We start from the raw sequence: 22599 nt of genomic DNA on the forward strand, positions 1-22599 counted from the left end.
CCATGAAAGTACAAACGGCATGATTGTATACACAATTATAATTAGTTACAATTTTTAGAAGAATAAATTTTGGAACCAGAGAGGCTGATTAATCATTCAACTCTTCAAGTTCTTCTTACAAGTAAACAAGATTAGAATTATTGTTCGTGATCCATTCTTACTCTCATTCTTATCCTTTTCCATCTTTACTCTCTGTCTCTCTTCTCACACAAACTATCACCAATTCACCATCTAATGCTCTATTTACTCTTAAGGACTGATCAGGGAAAGGATGAATTGCAGGAGAGTTTGAAGAATTTCCCTCGTCTACTTGATGAAAGATCAAAGATTAAGAAAAGGGTGGATTTATTTTCCTTCCACAGACCACATCTTATCACATTTCTCATCAGCCTGAAATTGAGCAGAAGACCGAATCTTTCCTCCATCTCGCGAGCTCTCATTGTCTCACCGAGCTCTCCGTTCATAACTTGCAGCGAAACTTGGCTGCGAGAAATAGTTTCTTCCTAGCTGTGATTAGTGGCGAGATATGCAACTCCACTTGCCACTATGAAAATTCTATCTGCATCACCTGTGTGATCATTAATCCATATGACAAGAGGCGTTATGGAATGCATGTACATAACACAACTTTCACCGCCATAGATTTTCTAAAGAAACAAACACGCATACTTTATTAATATAAATTCATTTACGAACAACCTCAAGGAAAGTTGAGGTCGTCTTTAGACTTTTGAAAAATAATTGTCTTCTTGTTAGGCTATTTCCCAAAATTTATCCAAATAAATTATATTGACAGAATCACACACAATACAAAGACTATCTTTCATATGAATTGTGAATAGAGTCAATATCTAAGAGAATTAAATCTTTTATGTCTCATGTATTATATACATCTAGGCTTATCTTTTATTTAGGAAAATACAAACTATTCAGAAGGTAGTAAGAAGCTTGGTCACTGATGAATCATCTTCCACTTTCTATACTCAATACTGCCTGAACTTCCAAACTACGATACCTAGAAGTTGAGTGTTCAGATGATGTTACATTTTGCATCCTTTGTGGAGGCTCATGAACATAATCTGATGTTACAATTATGTCATCAACAGGATTCTGGTGTTTACTTTGCATATCTAAAATTTGCTTATTTTTACTCAGCTTTCCAAGATCCTCTGCCACTTCTTTCATGGTGGGCCTTTCATCTCCGTTAGAGTTCAGGCAAAGAACAACCAACTTGCACACCTCTTTAATCACTACCATGTCTTCTTCTTTCTTAATTTCAGGATCCACCATTTCATCAACCTTATTTTCCTTCATTGCAGAAATGAAATTGGCCGTGAGCAGCATTTCCTCATCTGACACATTGAACTCAAATGCCTTCCTCCTTGTGAGAAGCTCTAGAATCACTACTCCAAAGCTGAAAACATCACTTTTTTCGGTCAATTGACAAGTTAACATGTACTCAGGATCCAAGTAACCACAAGTCCCTTGTACAAATGTAGCCAATTGAGTTGCATCCTTGGGAGCTAGTTTTGATGCTCCAAAATCTGAAACCTTTGCTGTGTACTCATCATCCAGGAGGATGTTGGAGGACTTCACATCTCCGTGAATTATCGGTGTAGAAGTTGATGAATGCAAGTAGGCTAGTGCTTCAGCAGACTCCACAGCAATCCTTAAACGGGCATCCAGTGGTATATGAAACCTGTGAGTCTTGCTATGTAGATACTCAAATAGATTTCCTTTCGACACTAATTCATATACAAGCATTGGAACCTCAACCTCTAAGCAGCATCCTAAGAGCTTGATGACATTCTTGTGATTTATCTGTGATAGGATGAGCATCTCTTTTGCAAATTCCCTAGTTTGTCTCTCGTCGGCCAGCTTCGACTTCTTGATCGCTACTAATCTGTTGTCTTCTAGCATTCCTTCATAAACTATTCCTTGTCCTCCACGACCAATAATTCGACTTGAGCTGAAGTTATCTGTAGCCTTCTTCAATTCTTCTTGTGTAAACAACTTAAAAGTGACACCTCGATAAGAATTCATTTGTTGTTGTAGTAACACACCTCCATTCTGTTTGAAAAACTTTTGCTTAGTTTTCATAAGGTTTCTATTTTTCAACCATAAGTTGGTAGAAAAGCCTGAGATGGTTAAGAAAAGGATGCTGCTCATAGTAGCTGCACAGAAAAGATATTGATAATTATAAAGAGTGAAGAGACTGTTACATGCAAGAACAAAATTATTGATATTAGCCATCATTTACCATAAACAGTGGACAAAAGCATATTCATTCAGGACAAGTAGAAAACAGGATAAAATTGTTAGTCTTCCTGCAATCTCTTTGTTATGTGCATCTGCCTCCATGACCCATCCTTAACACTCATATTAGTTAGCTTATAATGATACCACAATCTAATTAGCTAAGCATTTGGTGAAGATCACACCACCTACCTAAAAACTTTTCATACTCCAAGTAAACTCAGAGGACTAATCCAAAATTCTATACCTCCATTGCTAATTAAGTTATCTAATTAGCTTATAATGATCCTATGCCTCTTTTTTTCACTCTTTCTTCTCCACGTTCTGAAAGCCTTTTTGAGGCAGGCTTTTATTTTAGAAAACTCCAAGATCTTTTCCATTCTCTTACCATTAGTGAGTGGAAAATGTGTCAGTTACTAATCTTCAAGGAATAAGTATGTAAAAATAAAAATCTAAATTGCATTATCATTTTTAGATTCACTTACCAATTAGCACCTTTAGATATTGAGGCAAAGTGCTTGATGTTGTTGGATGGCAACCATCCTTGGTGGTTGGATCACCCATTGTGCCTTGTGGACATGAACAAGTATAATTGCCTATCGTATTTATACAGCTTCCATAACACCTATACTCTGACTGGCGACTGCATTCATCAATATCTGCGACCAAACAATGTCTAAAACCAACAAAATCCTTGTGGCAATTATCCTTTTTATTTAATTAATTAGCTATACTCTACCTTGGCATCCACCATCTTCATAAGGGTTCCCTTGGTAACCACTTGTGCAGTTGCAGATGTATCCTCCTCCGGTGCTAGAATTGAAGCACTCGCTATTCTTATCAGCGCAAGCGTATGATGCCGGCGGCGAGTTCGGGTTCCGGCGAGCCTCCTCACAAATTGTCATATTTCCCACGTTCCAATCCAACACCACTGGCACCCCAGATTTGTAAGTCTGATTCAATCTATTCCCACCAAGATCTGCTAAGCTAAAGTTGTACCTGATGAAGTAAGTAACAAGGTTCAACAATACTCTTATTCGATTTTGAACAAGTGTTTGAACTAGGTTCATTGATTACGTGCATATGAACAATTCTAATAAATTGGAAGTAAGATTAATTTGACACAATAAACTAGGGATGACAATAGGTCGGGTTCAAATCGGATTCTATATCCTTTGTCCCCATATCTATCGCGTATAGGATCTCCGATGAATATACTCATACTCATTAAAGGATTAGATATTTTTTATAATTTTAATTTTTTTTTCTATCCAATTATTATCATTCAACAAAAATATATTAAAATTAACATCCTATTTAATATATATATATATAATTAAAAAATAGATTAAAAAGTTGATTTTAGAAAAAGAAAATTCTTTTTAATATATGTATATATATTATTTAATCTGATATTCGGGTCGGGTATCGGATATTGATAGTCCCTCCATACTTTCCTCCATTCGAGGATCCTTCATCGGATTCGAATGAAATTGTCATCCCTACGATAAACCAGTTCAGAACTAAACAGCTTAGCTTAGAACAGCGTACCACTCGTGTTCAACGATGAAGGCGTAGCTGCAAGGATTGAACTCCCAGACGCGAGAGTTGTTGTAGTCAACGGAGAAACCGGTCGTCAGGGCCGTCATCCCCTCCCGGATCGCCGTCTGGCAGCACCCGAAGCCGTCGCACGTGTCGTTGCTCACGCCGGCCTCGCTAGTGCACGCGGAGACGCAGCCGGTTACATAGTCGTCGTTGCCGACGAGCGCGACGGTGGCGCAGCCGACGGCGGTGAACTTGTTCTCGGCCGCGGAGATGGCGAAGGCGGGGCGGGTCGAGAGGTTGAAGGGGACGATTTCGTAGCCGAGCATGTCGGTGGCGTTGTAGCAGACCCAGTCGACGTGCGTGTAGGCGCGCGCGCGGCCGAGCGCCACCGAGACGTCCATGAGCTCGATGGAGGTGTCGCCGATGAAGGGGCGCGGCGGTTGGAGGGAGCGGTTGCAGACGAGGTCGAAGCCGTCGCGGAAGCAGCCGGCGCCGATGCCGAAGGGGTAGGGGATGTCGACGTCGCCGCACTTGCGGTCGCAGTTCGGTGGCGAAGCAGCGGTAGCAAGAGCTGCCACTGTCAGTGCTATTGCAATTAGTACGGCGGAAGGAAGAAGCCGGAGAGTTAGAGCTGCCATTTCAGTTCTCTCTAGCTAGCTAGCTCTAACCATCTTTAGGCCTTCACCTTCATTTGTATACATGTAGATGAAGATGGCGATCGAGATCGATATTTGCAGTGAAAGACTTTGACTCATTCTCGGAGTTGACTTGAAGCCGGCGACTTTTTCACAGATGGAGAATTATTGCCGGCGGAGAATGTGTCAAGCTTGTAGAAGAGTATCAAATTCCATGACTAATTTTATTAATTAAATAGATTTTATCCCTTAATTATCCTTACTTTAATTTAGGAATCGTTCTCAAAACAAAATAGCGTCCATCATGGTCGATTTATAGTGACTTGTGCACACATCAACGACTCATTCCTTCTATATTATTTTGGTGGATTTATTAAACTTGTATCTTCATGAAGGTCAGCTGGGAGCAAGCATTACCCGTTCTAACCCCCCCCTCTCTCTCTCTCTCTCTCTCTCCCTCTCTCTCTATATATACACAATTTTGATATACTACGCGGCATGCACAGTATACAACTGTGCACGTCGCACAGTATATCATGATTTTTTTTTTTTTTGATTAAAATAAATAAATAAAATATATTAATTTTGATTAAAAAAATAAATAAAATATATTTTTTAAGATTTTATTAGTAGGGTTCAGGCATCCTAATTGGGATATAATTTTTCAATTAATTTTTTTTTTAAGATTTTACTTCTAGGGTTTAGATTTTCCAATTGAATTATAATATTTAGTTAAAAAAAAATTAAAAATAAAATAAATTTAAATATTTATGGAGTATTGTAATATGTCAAGGGGATATCTTAACGTAGCTCTTATATAAAGAAATATTGTTTTTTTAATTCAAAATGTCTGTGTTTTGTTATTTTTTTTTATAATTAATTTTTGAATTAAAAAAATAATTAAAATATTTTTTAAAATTTTTATTTCTAGGGTTCAGGTTTTGGGTTATAGTATCAAAGCTATTTTTTTAAAGATTTTACCTTTAGGGTTCAGGCTTTGGGTTATAGTATCAAAGCTATTTAGGGTTCAAGCTTTGGGTTATAGTATCAAAGCTATTTTTTTTTTAGATTTTACCTCTAGGGTTCAGGCTTTGGGTTATAGTATTAAAGCTATTTTTTTTTTAGATTTTTACCTCTAGGGTTCAGGCTTTGGGTTATAGTATCAAAGTTATTTTTTTTTTTAGATTTTACCTCTGGGGTTTTCCCAATTAGATTATAGTGTTTAGTTTAAAAAAGAAATTAAAATAAAATAAATTTAAGTATTTATTGAGTATTGTAATATGTTGAGGGGATATATTAATGTATTAGAGATTTATATATAAGAAAATGTTTATTTTTTAATTTAAAATATTAAAAAATCAAAAAAAAAATCCGATTGATATCGTGCGCGCGACTGTGCGCGCGCGCACGATATCAATCCTCTATATATATATATATATAATAACAATTTTTTTAAAAAAAAACTACTATAGTTGTGACAGACGTTAAATCTATGTTATAGCAGCTACGAAATCATAACTACTACAGCATGATTGTGATTTGTTTAATCATGTTGTAGCAGTTACGAGAACCATAACTACTACAGCAACATAGATTTAATGTTGTAACAGCTACGGAATGTAATTGAACAAATCATCACCATGTTGTAGCAGCTATGGTTTCATAGCTGCTATAACACAGACTTAACGTTCTAGCAGCTACAAACTCGTAGCTACTACAATATGATTAAACAAAATTATAATCATGTTATAGCAACTACGAGTCTGTAGCTGCTATAACACAAACTTTAACATTGAATAGCTACAGACTCATAGTTGCTACAACGTGATTAAACAAATCACAATCATGTTGTAATTGCTACAATTATATAGCTGTTACAACATAGATTTAACGTCTGTTACTATTATAGTAGAAAAATAATTTTAAAATTTGCTACACTAAAAATTGTACATAACAGTGCAACAGAAGTCATGTAGCATATCATACACACACTCACACACACACTCACTCACACTCACTCTCTCTCTCTCTCTCTCTCTCTCTCTCTCTCTCTCTCTATATATATATATATATATATATATATATATATATATATAGCAAATCTATATATGGATGATTTCTGGGCTCAGCAAGTAGTCTAATGAGTTTTGAGATAATTGAAAGGTATTGCAAATATATGTTTGAAGTTTGGTGATGGTAGTAGCTGCTTGATTGGATATGTTGAAAGACTTCACTTGTAAGTTATGTGTTTTGACAGTACTGATGCAATTAGTTGGTAGTCCACAATGACTTGTATTGCGAGTTTAAAGTTGATGAAGAATTGATTGTTGTTTATTATAATAGCCCAAGTGTCATTTATTTACTTGAAAGGATAAAAGTCTCATTGCTTTGTTAGTGATGTGATCGTTTAAGGGAGTATTGTTGAAAAGGAAGTTGACACTAAAAGTAACCTCGTCACTAATCCATTAGGAATTGTTGATTCTATCAAGAAGAACTAACAATTAAGAACCATAAGCTGCTCCTTCTTTACATTAATTTTGTGACCAAAATGTGAGCTGACAACTTGCAGATTAGGTGGGACTGATGTTGCAGTGTCTGATGGTTAAAGAAGGAACACCAATCTTATCTACACCCTCTTCACAATCTGCCTTACTTTCCTCATGTTTATTGTCAGGGAATCTCTCCATGCATTTCATTGATCCATCAGCTGTTGCCTCCTCTTTCCTCCTGTGGAACCAACAAGTTTTTGTATATAAATGCAACGAATCTGATCACATTCTTGCATTTTTAGAAGCCTGAAAAATGGCCATCTACTGGTTGTTGAACTGTTTGGAGCTCTGTGGTCACAGGCAAGGCACTCTCATTCATCAAGTTCCTGTCATATATATGTATTCAAGAATGCATCAATTAACTAAAGCAATAATCTGAAAAAAGTTAGTTGCTATCAAGAAATGAATGGGACGCACTAAACACTGAAAAAAAGATGAACTTTTAATATGCAGAGGTCACCAATTAAAGAATAAGGATGTGTTGTACTTCATTTGCCCCAAAATAGCTTTTATATTTTGTTCTTTTGTGATGAGAAGAGTGGCCCATTATCAATCATATCATAAGCTTTTAGTTGGGGCATTATCATATCTGAAGTTAAATATAGTCCTTAAGTGAATTTCATCTTGTAGCTGATGCTGATGTGTGAAGGAATCATACTCTCTCGGCCGAGAAGCCCAAAGGGAGCTAAGCGCACGGAGACGGCTATGGTACTCTCCAATCGCCAGGAAACACCTTGCGGCCTGCCGGGTCGTTAGAATTCGATGCATCTGGTGAAGGCTCTGCTGTCTTAAGTTATCAGCCTAGATAAATCAGAAACAAAGAAATCACAATTCAGAATAAACTGAACTTGTATGCCATGTTACTGAATTTAAAAAGAAGAAAATAAACTAAACTGAAATTTGATACTGGTTCATGCAGAAATTATGGAGCTGTCCCATTGGAGAAGAAAGAATTAGAGACCCAAGGATGTGTGTGTCAAATCTTTGATGGAATATTATCAAGAGAGGAGGATTAAGCCATAAGCTATTATCTCTGATTGGCTGCATCCAAGAGGACAAAGAGAGGTTGTTGGGTCCTTTTCTTAGGACTGTAGACAGATAGCAACATCTGAAAGCACTCAACATTGAAAATGCCAATGTAGCTTTCCTTCTTGATGGGCAAGCACTGAGTACCCGAGAACAAGAGATTAAAGCATGTACATAATGGGAGAGAAAAGTGTGCAAAAGAGGGAGAAAGGGACATTGGTTGTGATACCACAAGGGGCCTACTACAGATAGAGAAGGAGAATGGATATATTTCTTGCCTTGTGACAAAGCAACAAATGCACTTGAATGCACCAGGACCACTTTTCATGGAATTGATTCATCTTTCACTACTTCATCCCAAAAGGTTGTGAATTATTAGTTATTAGCTTGATGAACAGGTGTTGCGGCTTCGAAGAATGGCCGACTCTCGAGCTTTCTGTTATCTGAATTTTGGGACTAGTGAGTATTGATTGCATGAGCAGATGCAGAAGAGTACCTGTCGAACGAATCCCTCGAGGTTAGCAAGCTTCCCTACCGCCATGGCCATGTGACCCATATAATTCTCGAGGTTGGCACTCTCGATGAGGGAGTCACTGGCCACGGTGTTGGCGAGTGAGAGTTGGAATTGCTCGAGGCCCTGAGATAGCGCCTCCTCTGCTTGTTGAGAAGATTGTTGGAGGTTATATATCCCCACTAGCTGTTGTTCAGTCAGAGGATCGAGTTGTGGAATTACGACCTGCTTGAATTGGAATAATGTAAGAATCTCTATCAAGCTTTTGTTCTCTAATAGCTCGATCCTATCGCAATCGAAAGGAGGAGGTGATAGGGAATGAGAATTCACCCTTAAAAGCTCGGATGGTCTAAATCCACCCATCCACAAGAAACACCTCTCCGCCGGAGTAGTCCACACGCCGGTGATGATGTGGAACACATCCGACTTGGCTGTCGTTGCCTTGAGCTGGAATAGTTCATCGTAATGTGTGAGGCACCTGTCTACTGCAACCCTTAGACCTGCATCTGGGAGATGGGTCTCCAGACCTCGCCGGAGCTCCACAGTGTTCTTGCAGTCCTCGGCCAACCAACGCGAGTACTCCATATCGAACACTACTGCAGCACAACAACAATTCTCAATTCTCAACTATTGATCTTAATGCAGGACAACAAGTGAACTATACCAGAGTTGACATTTTCATTTGCACCACATCCTTCTAAGAAAAGACCCTGGAAATTGGATATTTAGTCACTTCCATGATGATGATGATGATGATGGTGATGATATTATCATGCGCCAAACAAAAACTGTACCTGTGCACGAGCTCTCTGGAGATCTTGCTCGAGCTGAGTAAGTTTTATTTTACTGGATTCTAATTGTTGTATGTAAGCCTGCCATTTCAAACCCAAATAAATAGATCAAATTTGTTTGTCTTGTGTTTTTCATAAAAAATAGTTGCTGTAATGAACCTTCTTTCTTAGCCGGCTCTTCTTGGCTGCTTCTCTATTCTGAGCCAAGCGTCTCAATGTCTGCAGGAACTAACAAGAGTGAGGCGCAGACAAACATCACACCTTTTGAGAGATTAAAGGGAGAGAGAGAGAGAGAAAAACCTTTGGATCGATTGATTTGCCGTCTTTGTCTGAAGTAGAAGCCACCAATCTCCTCTGCCACATGGAACGCACGGCAAAAGATGTCAAGTAGAGAAAGAACAAAGAGTTTGGAAGGATTTGTAGCCTCCAGGAGAGGATGCACAACATGTTTGGTGATTTGACCAGAACTATTGGAAATCATACCTTTTCTTGAGCTTTCAGCTGCTGGTTTTCTTCTCCTGTTGTGTGAGGAGCATCACTCGCCATCTTCTCTTTCTGCTTCCCAAACAGTGCCGATGAAGCCTTTCTGCTCACCGGAGACTCCTCTGAGTCCATTTGTGAAAGTGTGTTCTGCTCTGATCCTGAATCCGTGCTCCCCTCAGTCTGTGAATCCCACTGTTGGCATGTAGAGAACAACTGTAGTTGTCTGTAGCAGCTAATTAACTCTCTCTCTCTCTCTCTTTTTTCTTCTCTCTCTGTATACCTTGGAAAATTGCTGAAATCTGATTGGCCGTGAGGGGAAGATATGGAGAGTTGGGGGCCTGCTGGGGCAGAAGGCTGCAGGAAGAAGAGCCAAATCAGAAAAAAAAAAAAAAAAAAAAAAACAGAATAAAGACTCAAGTGTCAGAAATGGTGCTGTCTGTGAGATGCATCAATTATCCCACTGTTCATATTTACAATGATCAATACCCTTGTGGGCGTGCCAATTACAACCTTTGTGATTGATGATGATGATGATGATGGTTAGTTCTTGCTTACACTTTTTGTGTTGGTCACTTGCGATTCCTGCAACTCCATGCACGAGAGCTTCCTCCAACTCCCCAAAGTAAGCAGCTCCCTCCTGGTCACTGAACAGGAAGTGATCAACACAGAGAGAAGATGAGGAAGAAGGAATTGATGAGTGCAGGATTGGAAAAATAAAAATTTAGAGCGAATAGTACAAGAAATTTGTGGCAGAATGATCACCCTCTCCTTGATTATTTGCCATCCAAGATAATCTTTTGATGCTCTCGATCAGATGCTCGCAGTGCCTAACAAGATTACGGAAATTAAGGGAAGAACTCCAAGAACAATCAGAATAAAAGATTTAAGAGATGGCAACACTTCACTTCACTGCACTGCACTGCACCTCTCTCTCTCTCTCTCTCTCAGAAGAGGCTCTTAATTTCAACTCCTCCCTCCTGTTCTTAAGCTGGACACTGACTGGTTTCCTGCAATTTGCAGTTCATCGTCCTCGTGGACTTCTCTCCCAAGTGGTGGACCCTGAACGAGAGAAAGCGAAGGGCACAGGTGCAACTGGTCACTGACTCCTCCATCTGCATCTCTAATTTATAGAACAGTGCCAAAAACATCAACAGGATAACTTAAAACTAAATTGAGCCAGTTCACGACTAAAGACAAACTTCTCCAATTGCCTGCCAATGATCAAAGGTCTTCATCAGGAAATGGACTCTCTTTGCTTGGCGCCATTATATGCTGTAGTGGATGAGTCAACAAATCACGGGCATATTTATTCCTTGCACAAACAGATGGCTCTGCGAGAGGTATGCTTTGTTGTTCAAGAACCATCAGATCATAATTAATGAGCATTTCAGCACGACACTCATTTCTGAACTTGCAAGTATTATATTTTTGTGTTGCATCATGTTTTAGTTTCAAAACTTTTGGTTTTTGAAGACAGTGGATTTGGTGGTGATGTGATTAATTTGATGTGATTTCTAAATTTTGTTTTGTTTCACAATTTGTGAATGAAGACAAATATGTTTGGTTTAGATATCAGTAACTGAACCTACCATGTCAAAAGAACAAAAATACAATGTTTGAGTCTAGCTCAATCGGAACTCGATCGGATGTGTGAACTTGATTGGTTTGGGTTCGTGTTCTTATACATGGCTGGTGAAACTTGCTACACCAATCTCAATCATTGTCCATGATTGAGCATTAGCTAAACTAAAGCTTAGATTAGGTACAATAAATTGAAGCGTGTGATCTTCGACATAATTTGACAAGTTTGATCAAATGTACTGAGAGGAAGATAATTTTTTTTATTAATGAGTTGTTTTATAGAGTTGGGCTTTGATGTGTTAAATGTCAAAATTGCACTAATCTAGAAACTAATCCTAAATAGAAAATAGATGGGTTGGTGGTTCAAGCCTCATGAGTTTCATTTAGACTTAAATATTATTGTGATTCATTATGTTTGTGGTGCGAAAGCCAACTAATATTGGCTTAAAAATAAGGTGTCATTAACCATTCACGAAATCTATGATAGATTGATGCCGACTCAATCTAAACATTCTATTTCAATATCATTAGTTTGTCATTACTTTTGAAAGAACAACATTCGAAAACCTAAGTGAAATCTACACAATCTTTAGAACAAGGATACCTGTGATGCTAATTTATTCAATTAAACATTTGGTGAGATTAGAGACTTAACTTGGTTGAGTATTCAATTACACCGATCAATCGAGTTGACTAGACTAGATGTACCAAACAGATTGAGCCAGCCAAGCGAGCGAAACCGGTACATTCATGTAGAGAAGCTCATAGTTGGAAGAACATGCAGTTGCTTGATATTCATCATCCATAGTGGGCATCCACAAAGAGCTAACTATCTATTGACAACACCACCACAACTTCCACACTACTCAATTCTTTATCTATTTATCCATTTGTTCCACACATCCTAACTTAGATTACTAAAAAGACTGTTAGTACATCCAACAAGTTCTTGTTGCTCCTCATAGAACATCAAAACTGTTAAGAAGAAGAAGAAGAAGAAAGAGATATTCGATAAGAAATTATTTACATCTCTAAATAGGCAGCTCATTTCAGTTTTCTATTGGGGACTTTGAAGTAAGATATTAGTACTACCACCTGTGGCAATGAATTGTTACTTGAAGCTCTCTATTCACAAGTGTTTCCAGGCAGGTCTTAAGCAGCCACTTAGCAAAGCTAAAGAGGCTCAGCGATTCCGAAGTGATGTACGAGTAGTCGTGCCGCGGTGAGGGCTAAGCCACATCAATTCATCCAGTACTCCAGCTCAAGACCTGCAATGGCTGGTGCTGCTTGAGTCTGATAGTGTTGTTAGGCTGCTTCTCGGAAAGCTCTGTATATGAAGTCCCGAAAGCGCCTAGAGTATTGTTTCGGGTCGACTGCCGATATGGAGGACGGATCATACTGAATCGACTTGTAGGCGTGCTCGAGCTTTTTGCTGATATCGTAGTCTTGCAGTATGTCTATAACTCCAAAAATCAGAACCACATCATAGTATTCCCCTGTTGGCTCTCCGATAAGTTGAGACTCGGTTCTGGCCGTTAATTCAGCCCTACAAGGCATGTTCACCCCTAACCGAATTGGTCCCGACCTACAAAGAACAATGGCACATCAGCTAGCCATTCGATACAATGTGATTGGAGTAGTAGTAGCTATGATCACAATGGTGATTGCTACCTATTGGAATCAGAAAATGATTGATCCTTCTCTAGTTTTGAAAGCTGAGATTTTACTTCTCTTTTGCTGTCGCTGCCGCCGCCGCCGCCTTTCACCAAAAACACAAAGAGACTACTACTCAGCAAACAGATAACCGAAAAGAAATCTTTGTAATCGTTTCGACATTAGTATGAACCTTCAGATAGAGGGGCAGTCTCTCTGGAGTATCGAAAATGCACCCCGACTAGAAGACTATAATCCATGATCCTTTCTTGCTCAAGAAACTCACAGTCCCTATCGACTTGCCTGTGCAAAAGATGTATGAAATTTGGAACTTTTCACTTTAGTAGAAGTGACATCACTGAAAATGGTACCTTTGGAACTCTTGAAACCAAGAACGTTGCAGTCTGAAGATGAAGTTGAGATCGAGATCCTTCAAGGTGGTGTACTCGTTAATCTCCGATTCAGGCTTGCTGGTCACGCGGCCGTGGGATGATCCTTTAAGGTCGAACCGCCTATGGATAGCATACTCGGAGCAAAACAAGTTCTCCATGATAACAAAGCGGACCTAATCGAATGAACTCACTCGATCGATAAACATTCTCAGGGGAAAAAAGACAAATGGCAGATGGTCGTTGAGACTCGAAAACACTGACCTTCTTCTGAGCAGCTCCGGTTAGCTTCACACAGTGAAGACCGAAAAACTTGGTCACCAAACTGTTCTCGAACTTCCTCACATGGTTATAGTACGCTGGGAGCATCCTCAAAAGGACCTAGAAAAGATCACTTTCAGTACTGATCTTCTAAAGAGAGATAGAAAAGATTACAGAGATTCATGCTCACTTTTACTTCAGATTTCTTCATCGTCTTGATCATGTATTTATCGTCGTTCGTCAAGTAAAAGAAGCTTCCACTTTTCCCGGGAGACGAAAGCTCCCGAAGTGCGTCGTTCCCGCAAAGCGACAACATGTAATCGGCTGCGTCTACTTTGAACAGCCTGCAAAGGGTCCTGAAGATTCAATCCAAGTTTAAGGGATCAACAACAAGTCTGATTCGATCGATAGAACACGTAGGAGACAAAGTAGTAGTAGGACTCGGGCATTAACTAACCTGAACACCAAAGGGCAGTAATCTTTCCACTTGAACTCACAAGATTGATGTGGAGGTGTGTGCTTTGATCCTTCGGATGGAAACTTTGTCCAGACCTTTTCCTTGGGGTCGAACGCCGACGACTTCAGCTCCGGCTGAGTAGGACCCTGTTTGCCGACCGCATGCCTGTGAGACATCTGAAAACTCTGAAGAAATCTGATTTGTGATCTTGTATTATTCTTGCAATTGTTTGTGGGGGAAGAAATTACCTGATGCCGAGCTGGAGATTGAGCATCAGTTCGTAGTTCTTGTGGCCTTTGGTGATGGTCTCGCCTTGCTTCTTCGGCGGCCGCGGCGGCGCCCACGAACGGCGGTGCTGCGGCCGGGAGGCGAGTTTCGGGTCTGCGTCGTCCACGGGGATGTCGCCGCCGCTCACGGTGTGGGTCCGGCCGTTGGATCTTCTCGGCGGCAAGCAGCGGGTGCTGATGTCGGCTGACGCCCGCCGCTGAGGCCTGTCGGCCGACGACCGGCACGCCTCGGTGCCCGACCAGTTGAGGGTCTTCTGCGAGGGGAACACCGAGATGGTCTCCCCCGGCGCGATCTTGCTCTCGCGCAGGTCGGCCAGGAAGGCCTCCTGCGGGTCCCGCGCGGCGGGGGAGGTCGCCGTCGGCGACGGGTAGTACACGCCTTGCTGGATCCCGGCGTTGTCCCTGGTCCACACCCCGACGTAGAGGCTGCCGTCCGCCCACCGGTAGTTGCCGTTGTCCTTGGGGAACCCGTCATCCCAGCCGCCGTCGTACCGGTTGCCGTTGGCCGAGTTGAGAGTCCCGCGGCCGTGGATGAGACCGGCGCGCCACTGGCCCACGTACTCCGACCCGCTGCACCACACGTACCGCCCGTGGCCGTCCTGGAGACCGGAGCGCCACTCGCCGTCGTAGTAGTCGCCGTTGGAATAGGACTTCTTGCCGTGGCCGTGCTTGAGGTTCATGGACCAGTTGCCCCAGTAGGTGTCGCCGGTGGCGCCGATGAAGATGCCGAAGCCGTCCATGAACCCTGCCTTGAATTCCCCGTCGTAGTTCGACCCCGACGGCCAAGAGAACTTCCCCCGGCCGGTGATTTTCCCGCGCCGCCACTCCCCCTCGTACATGCACCCGTCGTTCCAGAGGAACTTTCCGGTGCCGTGCGGGACGCCGCCGGCCCACTGGCCGGAGTAGCAGTCGCCGGAGGGAAGGACAAGCTCGGTATTGTAGACCTCCTCTTCCTCCTCCTCCTCTGTCGACGCCGCTATCGACGAGTCATCATCCCCCCCGCCGCCGCCCCCGCCTCCGCTGCGCGGGGAGGTCGAAGCAGAGTCCTCGTCGGCGGACATCGGGCAGATGCGGCGCCGGCTGCCGGTCTGGAACCCCGGCGACTGCTGCTGCTGCTGAGCTCTCCGGACGGCCGACTCCCACGCTTTGCCGTTGCTCTGCTGCTCGCTGATCTCCTTGTACATTCTCCCCCGCCGCCCTTTCCCTCCCGTCTGACTCCTTCCCCGACACGACGACGGCCGTTCCAAATCTCTTTCTTCAAATTTTTTTTTTTAAAAAAAAGATCAAATTCGTTTCTTCACAAATTCACGCAGAAACAAAAATAGATTTCGATAAACAACGAGATCCAAAATTGGGAGGTTCGTCGTTGTCACAACCAAAATCTCTTTTCCTCCATTGTCGTTTTGATTAGCTCTTCTTCTAATTTGAGAACTCCGATCCTTCCTCCTAAAAAATGGGAGGCGACCCTGATTTTCAGCCTCCCTTCTTTTTCACTAGAATTCATGAATTAGCTTTGAATCCCCCAAATAATCTCGTTTTGCGTTCGACATACAATCATGAGCACTTACAGTCGTGCGCCCATTTCCGTTGGTTTTGTTGGAATTTTTTTTTTTTTGTTTTTTTTTAATCTAAGAGATGATTTGACCATCTCGCGAATCCGTTTTACCGTTCGTGTGTCCGTAACGAGAAGGGTGAGGTTTTGTCAACGGCGTCTATTGATGGAGTTGAGTGACACGTGGTTCTTTGATGCTTCGCCGTGTCAGATTTCCTTTTCGGACTTGCTAGATTTTGTGGCGCCATGTTTCTCGCCACGTCATGTTGTAAGAATGAAGACATTTAAAAATCAAAATAGCGCTAAACAAAGCGCCTTTTTTTAAAATGTTAAAATAAATCAATTTAATATATATATATATATATATATATATATATATATATATATATATATATATATATATATATATATATGATGTATTCATATTGAGCGGACCGTAAGTTATTCATCACACGTACGTATATATGATCCATCTTGATTAGACCATCGGAGATCCTTTCAACGTGCATTTAACTTTGGAATTCGTAAATTTGGACTTCCGAAAAAGAAGGAGATCCTTTCAGCGTGCGTTTAATTTTGGAATTCTTAAGTTTGGACTTCCGAAAAAGAAAATGCATCTTGATGATATGAATAGTACCATCTAACTTTTTAAGTCATACTTAATCAGAATCTCAGAATCAGGAGATATATATATATATACACTAAGTCCAACCCTCTAGCTAAAATGGGTAGTAGTGCTGCAATTTTGAGGAAACCATAAACTCTTTGCACTGATGATGCTGCATTTCTTGATAATTTCAGTCATATGCACAATGCAAACAATGTCGGTCTAACAAACAGACATTAGAGGGGAAAAAAAGAAGGAAAAGAAAGCATAAAGAACAAGTCTTTGTAAATGATGATGCTTCAGCTACTAATTTCAGACTGCTATCAACACTCTCCATACAAAGTTCCAAGATTAGCAACTTCTCATCAGTTCTTTTGTTACAAAGATTGCTGCTTTGCCATTCTCAAACTGGTGGCCAGAGATGTCTGGATTCTGAGCAGACCACATCACCATGTGGTATCATTTAAGACATTTTAGATCGAAAAATGAAGTTTCTAAAAGCTCACTGTTTTGTCTGTAAATGAATAACATTACATCATACAAGAAAGGTACGAATAGGAATGGAGAATATGCAGAGGATGAAATTCACTTTGGAGATTTCTTCAGTATGCTTCGGCAAGGGAGTCTCTCATACCAGCTCCAGCAAAAGGGGATCCCCTGCGGCCATCGCTCTGATTAGCTTTATGAAATCGTACTCGTTGTGCACCTTCAGTGGGTACACGGCAGGAGCTTGGGCAGTGTAATAGCTCGTAAATGGATCCATAGCCTTGGGTTGTGTCCTATAGACAGTCGTCGCTAGAGCTTTAGAATCAAAATTCTCTTGTGAGTCCATTGCGAGAAAAAACACTGGCATGGCAATCCGGTGATGGATATTTAGGTCTCCCACAATTCCCACAAGGTCAGAGAAGTCCGTAACAAGCCTTTGAGGGATGTAGAATATCTCACCGCTGCAGATGATGACCCTCCCCACAGTTGCACTTTTTTTGTAACTTGTCTGAAAATGAACTGGGAAATTGTCTACGATCTTCTTGACCAAATTTGCTTGACTGACATGCCAATCTGTATCATTTCCATCAGTAGAAACTGAAATCCATGATTCGGAAACCTGAATGTAGCAAACGGCTAGTCAGCTTGATGCATACCGTATGAAGTAATCAACAAAAGTTTTACCTTGTTTGTTATCCAAAGCTTCATCTTGTCGGCTTGAAGTAAGTTCCAATAGTTAAGAATCATATCATCCTGAAGACAGAGAAATCCTTCTGCTTTTTGAAATTTGTCGAATACCTTAGGCAAGTACCTATTTCATGCCAATGCTGAATCAAATTATGACCAAAAGCAAAGCTCAGGAAAAAAAAACATTCTGATTCAGAAGAAGAAAACTAGCAACAAAAACCAAGCACTTTAGTTTATCGTCAGACAACGTGCCAGAAGTGTTCAGCTTCAACTAATAGAATCAACATTTAAAGATATTTATAAAAGGATTTGTTGCAGTAGAAATCTAGCAATGAAAGTCTTCTCGGCATCCACGTGAACAACACATCTCGATTTTATAACCAATGTAATAAACAAGACATAACATGGTAAAAAGTGTCAAAACTCAGTTTGAGGAAAATTAGCAAGTTCACTTCATAAACCTAACCATTGTCATAAAATGCATAAAACCAAGATTAATGAACACGCACATGTTGATCTAACCTAGTAAGAGTTGAGATGAAGATAAGATGTCTCTTATTACTGTCATTGCTATTGCAATGGAGGATTCTACGGATTGCATCAGAGTAGAAGGCTTTCCAATAGTCAATCGTAGCGTAGTGTGCCCATTGGTTTTGGACAATTTAGCATATAGCTTCATGTTTCGTCCATTTTTCAAGCCAAGTGCAATTCAATAGTGAGAGACAAGTCAAACAATAGTAAATCAAGCTATTGTAAACCACAGATGTTGTCATCAACTGGGTAGCCGTAGTTGATAAAAATGTAAATACTATAGCTTGTAGTGTAACTCCTTAAATAGCTCAGTAAAGATCATTTTAAAAAAAAAAAAAACAGGGAAGACCTTTTTTATGAGAACAGAGACACATTTGAGCAGTTGCAACCAAGTTGGCAACATCTAATTAAGACCAACTTGCAAACATCTTTTAAAGAACATGGAAAATATTCGATTTTGCAAAGCTAATAGCTCGTCAACATAGTTAAGGATAAATAATTGGTTGACAACCTGCCATTGAGCTGATTGATTACAGTTTCTAGCAATCTCCAAGGTCAGATGTAAAATTCAAATAATTTGAACCAATGAATAAATCATAAAATGTTTAGGATAACCTTAGAACCCTGGGCATCCAATTCATCCTTATCATTGCGACCATGATCATCAAGCCAGGTTTGTCCCAACTATTTGAGATTGGCTGCATGAATCTAATGCCTCCATTGATCTGATCTTTACACAAGGTCCTATCACTAAATATACAAATTAATGTAAATTATTTTTATTACATTAACTAATAGTTTCCTTGGTCTCCCACTATCTTCCACTATAAGAGATTTAACTTTTCTAGCTATCATATTTATCAATCATCTTTGAACATACACATACCATCTCAACCTCTTTTCTCTCCTTTTATCTACCTATCGAAGATATACCTAAAATGATCATGAATCATGTTTTCTAGCTGCCCAATAATCCAATCCACAAAGTATGGCGAGTTATGTTATAGTCTTATAAAAATTCCCTTTTAACCTTAGGAGAGTATGATAATCATGACTCTAAAACCTCCTCTCGATTTCGACACTCCCTTCTTTATCCTATTAATAATATTTTTATTAAAATCACCTTCTTGTTAAATAATAGATCAAGGGAACCTAAAATTCTTACTGGAATTTCAAGTGGAAGCTACTTATTCTATCGTTTTTTTATTCATATTAATCAAATTAAATTTTACATATTCAATTTTTGTTCTACTTATCTTAAAACTTTTTGTTTGTAAAGTTTTAGAATTCAAGCTTCAGATTTAATCTTAAGATTCATTCATGGCTTTAGCTAGAGTTGTCTAATGCAACCTTCAACCTTTTTTTACTTCCAATTCAAAGTTCAAATCACTTTAAATCCCACAACAATTCAATCGTGTGCATAGAGCAAATACTGTCCCAAAGATTTCAATCACCACAGAAAAATTCAGCAGAGCGATAACTAAAAGTACTATGATAGTGCCAAAGCAATTCAATCGTAATTAGTCTTATCATTCCATATCTTTCATTAGGAAAAAAATCTTACTTCAGGTCACATAGTCATTTCCAACAGTAAACTAAAGACTTAAGCAATTCATAAAGATATCAAGCGGAATATACAAGATTGAGATTTTTGGTCTCTCCGTGTCAGTTACTGCTACACTAGACATGAACAGATCTCATTTCTCAGTTCTCTAGGAGTAATGAAAATAGATTGTAACATATGCAAGATAGACTGGTTGGTACAAGACAAGAATGCTACTACTACAATTTAAATTCTATAGTTATGAGAATTAAACAAACAATAAGCATAGAAAAATATAGGAACTAGCGGTCACAAAGTCAGATGTAAGGATAGAAAAGAAAAATAAAGCTGCAAAAAATTTAAACATTAAGTAAAGATTGCTTATAAGAAGATTGCACATGTTGTTACATTGAATGAACTATGGGGTAGTAGACTACAAAAGAAAATCATTAATCTGGAATGACTTACTTGTATGCTTCATGTATTTGTCCATATTCCACAGCAAGACCTGGGTCACTCTGTTCTGAAAGAATTACCACTGTTTTGAATATCCTTCCATAGAGCAGCCTCCACTCTAGGGCAATTCGATCGACAGGTCCACTGCAAAACATGATAAGAACAACATTTCCGAAATATTTTCTCCACCTTATGAGGTTTCCAATCTCATAATTAACTGCCCCAACCTCCTCCACTCCAAGGTGCACAGAAGGTAGTTTCTTGGGAATGAACTCCTTGGTATCTCCCTCTCCAATGTTTGCTCGAGGTCGACCCAACTCCAGTGACATAAGCCTCGGTTGCTGGTATCCAATGGCAAGCAAGTCCTGCAACCAGGCAGCTGTGAACTGCACATCCTGCTTTGTCCAGAACCCTTCCTCTGCCATTGCATAACTCAAATGCAAGATCCTCTCAAATAGTGTACGCCTGTTTGATCTCCAGGATACTAGAAACTTGATCAGGCGACCAACATTGACATGGAGGTCCTTCTCTTCTGCAAAAGGATACCCCTCTGCGGTGTCTGCCCGGTGGATGGTTGGCGGATAGACAGTCACAAACCCACCAATCTCCCATAGGATTCGCTGTGCCCAATAGCCCCTTAGCACATCAGACGCCATCGAGCTCACAGAGACAGGTAGCATGAGGCCCCAGAATGCTTGTGTGTGGAAAATGGTGTTGAATGAGTTGATCGGCACCATTAGACCCTGAGGCAAAGCTACCTTGGGTGCTTCCTCATCAAAGCTAATGTCGAATGTCTCCAAGGCTGAAGACTTGCGGGTGTAGTAGAAGATAGAATCCACATCAGGGAGGCCATTGGAAAGGCCTTGTTGGATGAACTGTCGGCCACTAAACACCTCCGTGTAGAATTCCTCATGCCCAACCTCTCCAACATTCTCCAATGGCAGTCCTCTCGGCCACACTGATCGCTGCCCAAAGTGAATGTAAGGATTCACGACAGTCCGGTTAGGGTCAGCATGGCTATACTGGAAGAGGACAGGGTGCTTGGCCCCTGCCGCTTCGCCCGAAAGGTCCACATCGAAGTGGCGCCCGAGGTCGGCGCCCAGGACCTCGGCACGGTCGTCCGCGTCAAAGATGACTTTCGCACCATGCTGGATCGCGAACAGGTAGCCGATGCTCTTCCGGACGTGAGAGTGATAGGGAAGGAAGTCGACGGTGCGGAAGCCGAGACCGGCCTGCTGATTTAGGGAGAGAAAGATGGCACCTTTGAGGGACCAATCGGGCGGCGTGGCGGAGTTTCCCACGGCGAGCAGCTGCCATCCCTTGGTCCTGGCCAGCGAGCGGAGGGAGTCGGTGGGGTAGGCGGAGACGGACACGACGATCCACCGGTCGGAGCGGAACGAAGCAAAGGGCGCAGCGGAGAGGTCAAGCGGCTTGATGGGAGGAACGGATGACCAGGACACCTCTGGGTAAGGGATCCGGGAAGAGGCGGACGAAGCGGAGCCGGAGCATTTCTCGAATCTGAGGAGCGTGATGGCGTCGCCGGAGCTCCGGATGAAGAAGATAGCGACCACGGTGAGGGCGAGGAAGCAAACAAATACGATCTTGTAGAGGTTTTCGGAGGCCCAGGTGGAAAAGTCGAGGCTTTTCGCCGGGACGAAGCGGCGGCTGTGGGCGACGGTGGAAGGAAGCACAGGAGGCGGCGAAGAAGCGAGCTTGGAAGAAGGAGGAGACCGATCTTGGACTAGCATTGCCTCCGTCGAGAATCCACCGCCAACAACCAAAAATCCAGCAAAAATTGTCGGTTTGCTTGCGTAAGAGAAAGAATCGGAAGAGGAAGCGCTATAGATCTGCGCTGATGCTACCGCCTCTTCCCCTCGCTTTCTCTTCAGGACTAGGTGATGATGAAGGATAGGGCATTCGGTTGGTGGTGCCGACACAAGCAACGAAGGGAGGAAGATTGCAGTTGAAGTTTCGCGATCGGTGGGCGGATCCAAGCAAACCAAAATAGAAGAACACTTCAGTGACTCGATTGATTCGCGGTGGGTGGGAACTAAGCGTCCATCGCCAAGCTCTGCCCTTGTCTCTCTTCTCTTCTCTTCTCTTCCACTCCAGCGAGTTGACTGCAAAATTTTACCGTAATTGGAAATTTTGAGAAACTTTCATTTCACTCCCATAATTATATATGTCTTTCAAACTTATCCCTAAACTTTTAATAATCTAATCACAATTTCACAATCTTCCTGAATTTTTAGGGATTTTCATTTTACCCCTGCCTAAACTTTTTTTTGTTAATTGAAAAATAAGAAAATAAGT

General features: G+C 41.1%; 4 protein-coding genes across 9 annotated transcripts; all 4 read right to left on the reverse strand.

Moving 5' to 3' along the window:
• Positions 1-881: 881 nt before the first annotated feature.
• LOC121977031 (putative wall-associated receptor kinase-like 16) lies at positions 882-4452 on the reverse strand. The gene is made up of 4 exons (XM_042529514.1): positions 3808-4452; positions 2996-3255; positions 2742-2915; positions 882-2174 (listed from the first exon to the last, which is right to left on the reverse strand). The coding sequence occupies exons 1-4, from the start codon at positions 4437-4439 to the stop codon at positions 964-966; spliced, it is 2277 nt and encodes a 758-aa protein (XP_042385448.1). The 5' UTR covers positions 4440-4452; the 3' UTR covers positions 882-963.
• Positions 4453-6891: 2439 nt separating this feature from the next.
• LOC121977032 (transcription factor TGA2.2-like) lies at positions 6892-10925 on the reverse strand. 4 transcript variants are annotated; one of them, XM_042529517.1, is made up of 13 exons: positions 10707-10925; positions 10534-10623; positions 10352-10440; positions 10077-10150; positions 9797-9988; positions 9614-9667; positions 9473-9532; positions 9317-9394; positions 9187-9232; positions 8853-9118; positions 8508-8747; positions 7644-7786; positions 6892-7311 (listed from the first exon to the last, which is right to left on the reverse strand). In XM_042529517.1, the coding sequence occupies exons 2-13, from the start codon at positions 10578-10580 to the stop codon at positions 7224-7226; spliced, it is 1377 nt and encodes a 458-aa protein (XP_042385451.1). In that variant the 5' UTR covers positions 10581-10623; positions 10707-10925; the 3' UTR covers positions 6892-7223. The 4 variants fall into 4 exon arrangements, with proteins under 4 accessions (XP_042385451.1, XP_042385453.1, XP_042385449.1 ...); XM_042529519.1 differs by having other exon boundaries at positions 8853-9115; positions 10702-10925; XM_042529515.1 differs by having other exon boundaries at positions 10702-10925.
• A 1757-nt stretch (positions 10926-12682) lies between these two features.
• Positions 12683-15608, reverse strand: LOC121978030 (phosphatidylinositol 4-phosphate 5-kinase 6-like). 3 transcript variants are annotated; one of them, XM_042530424.1, is made up of 8 exons: positions 14386-15608; positions 14138-14302; positions 13871-14036; positions 13684-13800; positions 13402-13595; positions 13224-13333; positions 13049-13103; positions 12683-12962 (listed from the first exon to the last, which is right to left on the reverse strand). In XM_042530424.1, exons 1-8 carry the CDS (start codon positions 15606-15608, stop codon positions 12683-12685), a joined length of 2310 nt encoding a protein of 769 aa, XP_042386358.1. The 3 variants fall into 3 exon arrangements, with proteins under 3 accessions (XP_042386358.1, XP_042386357.1, XP_042386356.1); XM_042530423.1 differs by having other exon boundaries at positions 13049-13106; XM_042530422.1 differs by having other exon boundaries at positions 13049-13136.
• A 1111-nt stretch (positions 15609-16719) lies between these two features.
• Positions 16720-22420, reverse strand: LOC121977033 (probable glycosyltransferase STELLO1). Its single transcript, XM_042529520.1, has 3 exons — positions 20299-22420; positions 17754-17880; positions 16720-17688 (listed from the first exon to the last, which is right to left on the reverse strand). Exons 1-3 carry the CDS (start codon positions 22032-22034, stop codon positions 17212-17214), a joined length of 2340 nt encoding a protein of 779 aa, XP_042385454.1. The 5' UTR covers positions 22035-22420; the 3' UTR covers positions 16720-17211.
• Between the last annotated feature and the right edge of the window lie 179 nt (positions 22421-22599).

This window comes from Zingiber officinale, chromosome 4B, assembly GCF_018446385.1.
Source record: "Zingiber officinale cultivar Zhangliang chromosome 4B, Zo_v1.1, whole genome shotgun sequence".
Classification (NCBI taxonomy): domain Eukaryota; kingdom Viridiplantae; phylum Streptophyta; class Magnoliopsida; order Zingiberales; family Zingiberaceae; genus Zingiber; species Zingiber officinale.

Coding starts and splice junctions, on each gene's coding strand:
- LOC121977031 (XM_042529514.1), bottom strand. CDS start 4,439: ATGGCAGCTCTAACTCTCCGGCTTCTTCCTTCCGCCGTACTAATTGCA. Junction 2,916..2,995: donor TGAAGATGGTGGATGCCAAG/GTAGAGTATAGC, acceptor GTTTGGTCGCAG/ATATTGATGAATGCAGTCGC. Junction 2,175..2,741: donor ATATCTAAAGGTGCTAATTG/GTAAGTGAATCT, acceptor TTTTCTGTGCAG/CTACTATGAGCAGCATCCTT.
- LOC121977032 (XM_042529517.1), bottom strand. CDS start 10,580: ATGGCAAATAATCAAGGAGAGGGTGATCATTCTGCCACAAATTTCTT. Junction 7,787..8,507: donor TCGAGGGATTCGTTCGACAG/GTACTCTTCTGC, acceptor TGATTTATCTAG/GCTGATAACTTAAGACAGCA. Junction 7,312..7,643: donor TGGGCTTCTCGGCCGAGAGA/GTATGATTCCTT, acceptor TATATATGACAG/GAACTTGATGAATGAGAGTG.
- LOC121978030 (XM_042530422.1), bottom strand. CDS start 15,608: ATGTACAAGGAGATCAGCGAGCAGCAGAGCAACGGCAAAGCGTGGGAG. Junction 13,596..13,683: donor CCGGAGCTGCTCAGAAGAAG/GTCAGTGTTTTC, acceptor TCATTCGATTAG/GTCCGCTTTGTTATCATGGA. Junction 13,137..13,223: donor GACTGCCCCTCTATCTGAAG/GTTCATACTAAT, acceptor TTTTGGTGAAAG/GCGGCGGCGGCGGCAGCGAC.
- LOC121977033 (XM_042529520.1), bottom strand. CDS start 22,034: ATGCTAGTCCAAGATCGGTCTCCTCCTTCTTCCAAGCTCGCTTCTTCG. Junction 17,881..20,298: donor CAAATACATGAAGCATACAA/GTAAGTCATTCC, acceptor GGCATGAAATAG/GTACTTGCCTAAGGTATTCG. Junction 17,689..17,753: donor AGCTTTGGATAACAAACAAG/GTAAAACTTTTG, acceptor TGCTACATTCAG/GTTTCCGAATCATGGATTTC.